The sequence below is a fragment of the Palaemon carinicauda genome, chromosome 17, assembly GCF_036898095.1.
Source record: "Palaemon carinicauda isolate YSFRI2023 chromosome 17, ASM3689809v2, whole genome shotgun sequence".
NCBI classification, from domain to species: domain Eukaryota; kingdom Metazoa; phylum Arthropoda; class Malacostraca; order Decapoda; family Palaemonidae; genus Palaemon; species Palaemon carinicauda.
Window position 1 is genome coordinate 77,589,005 of NC_090741.1, and position 5,674 is coordinate 77,594,678.

A 5,674-nucleotide genomic window follows, 5' to 3' on the forward strand; every position below is an offset into this window, starting at 1 on the left:
AAGGATGTTAAACCTGCATGAAGATCTAGACCCCCCTCCCCCCCACATATGTGGGGCGAATTCTGCAAGCGATCAGGAGGATGGGCGCGCAGCAAGTAGTCTTGGCCCTGAGAGAGGACGGCGCCCATGAACTGTACATTCCCCCGGCCCTTGGGTCCCCGACCCAATCACCACCGACTTCACTACCCTCCCCTCCACCAAAGCCTTATGCTCTCCCCAACTCATGCTACAAGCTGCCAATCAAGCAATAAGGCAAACTAGTGCTAATAACAATTACTTCACAGATGGGTCAGTGGACCGAAGCATACCAGCTACGGGCGCCGCCGTCGTCTCCAGTAACTATGTGGCCAATTGGAGGGTGTCAGACCATGCCTCCACCCTTCAAACTGAGCTTGTGGCCATAGCCAAGGCACTTGCTGACTCGCTGGGCAGGCAGGGAGACACCACCATTCATACTGACTCCAAGGGAGCAATACAGGCTATTACCAACAACAAAATCATAGAGAATGTGCGGTTGCTCACCACCATCAGAGCAACGGCACAAATCTATGCTCAGAGAAGTCGTAAAATTGCCCTCGACTGGATCCCCAGTCATGTGGGGGTTCAAGGGAACGAAGCCGCAGATAGGTTGGCATTTAACTGCATTTCCGTAGGAATAAGCCTTAGTAAAATCTAGTACTCAAATTAAAAAATTACTAATCAAAAATTATTTTTACAGAGTTAAGACCGACGTAAGGGAAGCAGCCCTGGGAGGTTCCATGACTGCCAGGTGGTACACTCAGGTAACTGGTATGGATCCACACGGCATCTCAAGGGACACCGATAGGAGACTAGCTGTCATAATACATCGGCTCCGACTGGGCTACAAATGCAGTTGGCAAATTGTCGGAGACGAAGAACGACCCTGCCAACACTGCGAAACACAGCCCGCTGAGGATCCCCTGGATCACTACCCTCTTCACTGCCCCAACACCACGCTCCTTCGTCAAGACCTACCCGCGAATCCACCGGTCACAGCAGAAGCAGTAACCAAGCACATTTTAGAAAACATCCCTACATACAGAGCCTACCTCACATCGTACCCACCGCCTAGGTGATATACCATCCCAGGTCTAATGTAACATTGGTCTAGCTTACTGTGTTGTTGTCTTTTTTTTTTTTTTTTTTTTTTGACCCCTCACCTTTAGGGAGGGGGGGAGTGGGCCCTTCTCGTACTTACTTTCCGAGCGTTGTACAGAACCGGATCCCTTCCGCCCTCTCCTTCCCCCACCTTCTGCCTCCCACTAACCTACTGTTAACTCCTTCCCGTGCCCTTCATCTAACTCGGGACTTGCTACTATCCCACTTTCCCTCATACTTTTGCTCTTCCAGGGACACTGTTTGCCCTCAATTTTCTGCCTCCCATCCACTACCTTTGCACTCCTTCCCGTGACCTCCTACTCCAACGGGACTCGCTGCTATACCTCTTTCCCTACGACTAGAAAACTTTTCGCTCGTGGCTCCAGGGGCCGGTCCCCCTCCAAGAAGAATGAGAGACACCACCCTGCAACAGCCATACCTTGCCTCCCCATCAGGAGCAGCCCAACTCTGACCCTCGGCAGCTATACGGGATATTATAAGTAAATCAAGGCCCCTGCTTCACAGGAACCACCACAGGCCACGCTCTAGGGGCAGAGCAGCCTGCACATACCCGTGGGAGCAAACATATTGTCAAGGCCCCACTGCCAAGAGGGTCAGACCTGCAGGGCTGCTGTCGCGTCCAGATGTTAGAACTACTGACCTCCTATCCTGTGCTAATTGAACAAAATAAAGGTTAACACCCAGCACAATTATCCCCACACCATGGACGGGCTGCCTACGGAAGAGCCCGTGTCTAGTCAAAAGGACTAGACAATCTAAACAAGCAAGCAAGCAAGCCAGAACCTCACTTCTCGCCTGAAGAAGGAACCGGGCGTTCCGAAACGCGTCGCAACTCCTAACTTGACTTACTGTAATTTTCGAGTATCATTTGTTACTGCAATAATTACTACAAACTTAACCTGTTGTTTATCCTTCTACCTGATGAACTTCGCCCACTTACTAGCTATATGTAGCAACCCCAGAGAAACAAATAGTCTGAAGAATAGAAAAATTGGACCTAAAATTAAATTCTGCCGAAGCAGCCATTATTTTCAATGATAATAATAATAATAATAATGATGATAATAATAGCTGCTGCTATTAACAACAACAACAACAACAACAACAATAACATTAATAAAATTATAAAAATAATAATAACGATAATAATAATAATAATAATAATAATAATAATAATAATAATAATAATAATAATAATACCTTATAAATAATTCCATGTTCGTCCGATTCTGTATTCACCAGACTTTATCATTAGCAGATCTGCCCAAGATCAGGAACTGAAGGAGAGAAAAAAAGTTTTATCAGTGTTCAGCTAAAAATAATCAGGACGCAGATTGCACACAGATTTTATGCTAAACCGTAACGAATTTTTGGTAATTATATAAGAGAGGATAAAAGATCCCTGATATATACGATTTATCATCATAATTATCATTATCATCAGCATTATAGTTACAATCTTTATTATTATTATTATTATTATTATTATTATTATTATTATTATTATTATTATTATTATCATTATTATTATTATTATTATTATTATTATTATTATTATTATTATTATTATCATCATAAATTCTATATGATTTTACTTTCAGAGCACTGGGATGAATATAAGTGGTGAAAAAGAAAATCAAGGCATATACAAAACTAGAAAAAAATCTTAATAATAAACTATGAACTATTCAGGTGTTTGAAAGGAAAATTCAAAACAAATTATAGATAAGGAATTATGATGCAATAAACTTAATGTAACGTCTACTCGTCTAAATATTGTCTATGTCACGTCTATTTCATGTCTGAAGAAAAATCCAAAATCAAAAGATTAACTAAATATAAATTTTCAGAGCGTATCATAACTTTCCTTATTCTTGTGGATCTGGAAGAATCGATCTCAGACTTGATATAAAGTTCAGGCCTAAAATAAAATTCATCTATATTTTCAGGATATTCAGACCTCATAAATTATGCACTTTCTGATTTATGTTACTCAGAGATGATGTTACAAATCTCACTCGTTCTGTGATATAACATTTTATTACTTGATTACAATAAGAGAGGATTGAAATAATATCAAGAATGATATTAGTCTGACGGAACTTCAAGAGGTCATAGATCCGGTAAACTTCAATAAAAGGTTTATGAAATGTAACGAAGGAATACAAATTCATTCCCCCTGGAGTCAAGTATTGAAAAAAGGAACAAACAAAATGCACGCAATAGCCGTAATGACTTTTACTATTTGTTAAAAGATAAGTCTTACATGATGATTAAAGATATGAAATAAATACCGTCAAGACTCAAAAATGTCTTATTATATCCACTACATGATTTGATACCACAATTCTTCACAACAATTTGACTTTTTTGTGATTACCAAATTCTATGATAAGAGGGTACAGTTGTCAACCAATTTACTGAGCTTTAGAGTAGACAACTGCAACAAGAATCTATTGCCCAGAAAAGTGTATTAATATTATTATTATTATTATTATTATTTTTTTTATTATTATTATTATTATTATTATTATTATTATTATTATTATTATTATCACCTCCGCTTAAGAAGTTGTGAGGAAGTTATGTTTTCACCCCTGTCTGTGCGTTTGTCTGTTTGTTTGTAAACACCTTCCTGGCCACAATTTTACTCATAGAGTTGTGAAACTTTCAGGAATTGATTGCTAGGTTGAGACATGGAAGTGATTAAATTTTGAAAGTTTCAAGTCAAAGGTCATATTAAAGGTAGGTTGAGAGAACGGTCAACCAAAATACACTGCCGTGGCAGGGGTCTCCAGTATCAAGAGTGCTTTTGTAATTAGCATTATTATTAGAAGAGCTGGATGCCGAGACCAAGCTCTCCAACAGGGAAAAATAGCCTAGTGAGAAAAGGAAATGGAGAAATAAATAAACTATATGAATTAATATTAATAAAAGCTAAGACACCTTAAGCCTCCATGTAATGTAATATCTGTAGATTTTCTAGTCGTTTTCCAAAAGGCCAATTATTCAGAATTATTGTTAGGTTTGGTGTATATTATTGATTGGTAAGTGTCATTTAATTCTACTGCAGCCTGGTTTGTAAAATGGTTGGGGATGTCAGGTTTAGTTACTGAATATAAGTTTTGGGTTTTAATTAGATGTATAAATACTATATATATATATATATATATATATATATATATATATATATATATATATATATATATATATATATATATATTTATCTCTCTCTCTCTCTCTCTCTCTCTCTCTCTCTCTCTCTCTCTCTCTCTCTCTCTCTCTCTCTCTCTCTCTCTAATATATATATATATATATATATATATATATATATATATATATATATATATATATATATATATATATATACATATACATATATATATATATATATATATATGAATATATATATACAGTATATATATATATATATATATATATATATATATATATATATATATATATATATATATATATATATATATATATATATGACGAGTTATTTTTCGTCTTACTGCAGCAGGAATTGTAGAACAAGATATTATCTCCCAGGTGATAGGTATATACCACGTGATCACCTGCTACCACTGTCAGAGGTATGGACATTTTGAAAAAGATTGCAAGTCTAAGAATGAAGATAAAGTCTGCGGGAAATGTTCAGGGAGACATTCCACCAGGGAGTGTAATTCGCAAGTGTCAAAGTATATAAACTGCACAAAGTTAAACAGACCAAGTGACCATAGAGTAAATTCTAGTGACTGCAATGCTTTTGACTTGGAATTGAAAAGACCAGCTGAAAATACTGATCGTGGTTATTAGGGATGTCATAAACTGTGGCTATGTAAATATACAATCTGTGGGTAATAAGATTGTTTAAATTCGAGAATTGATAAACAAGAAATACTTGGATATGCTAGCATTATTTGTAACATGGTTAAATAACTTGGACAAGGCAAATATCACTGATATGACGCCCCCCACATATGCCTTCTTTCACATACCGAGTGAAGGTAGGTCTGGTGTGGTTGTCGGACTCTTTATTTATAAAAGTTACTCAAATCTCAAACTTTGAAAAAAATCATTGTAACAAGTTTTTAATATATAGAAATAAAATTAGGCCAAAAACAGAAGAATATCCTTGTAAACAATACGTGATCTGAAACGATAAATACTCTGAACGAGCAAGGTAAATCGACAGCGGAGGTCCTGTAGAGAGTAAGGTTCTCCTGCTGTATGGGACCGGAAAAGCAGCCATCAAAATAAGTAAGTAAAGTAAGTCCCAGTCCATTTCAATGGTGTTAGTACCCAGCACCCTTGACAAGCTATCATTCCATATTGTGGTATGATCTTCGCAATCAGGCAGTTGAATCGGTGGAAATAGCAGCGAATGTCATGTTGAAAAGGTTGACATAAGCCTTTTTTCATAGATTATATATGAGATATCTATTTAAACGTTGCTACTGTCTTAGATAAGCTCTAGGAGAGATTAATTTAGATAACTGAGACATTTAAATGTAATGATATCTAATTCTTC

General features: G+C 37.1%; 1 protein-coding gene across 1 annotated transcript; it reads left to right on the forward strand.

Annotated features, from left to right (window-relative positions):
- Positions 1-223: 223 nt before the first annotated feature.
- On the forward strand, positions 224-1,097 carry LOC137656424 (uncharacterized). The gene is made up of 2 exons (XM_068390603.1): positions 224-627; positions 719-1,097. The coding sequence occupies exons 1-2, from the start codon at positions 224-226 to the stop codon at positions 1,095-1,097; spliced, it is 783 nt and encodes a 260-aa protein (XP_068246704.1).
- The last annotated feature ends 4,577 nt before the right edge of the window (positions 1,098-5,674 follow it).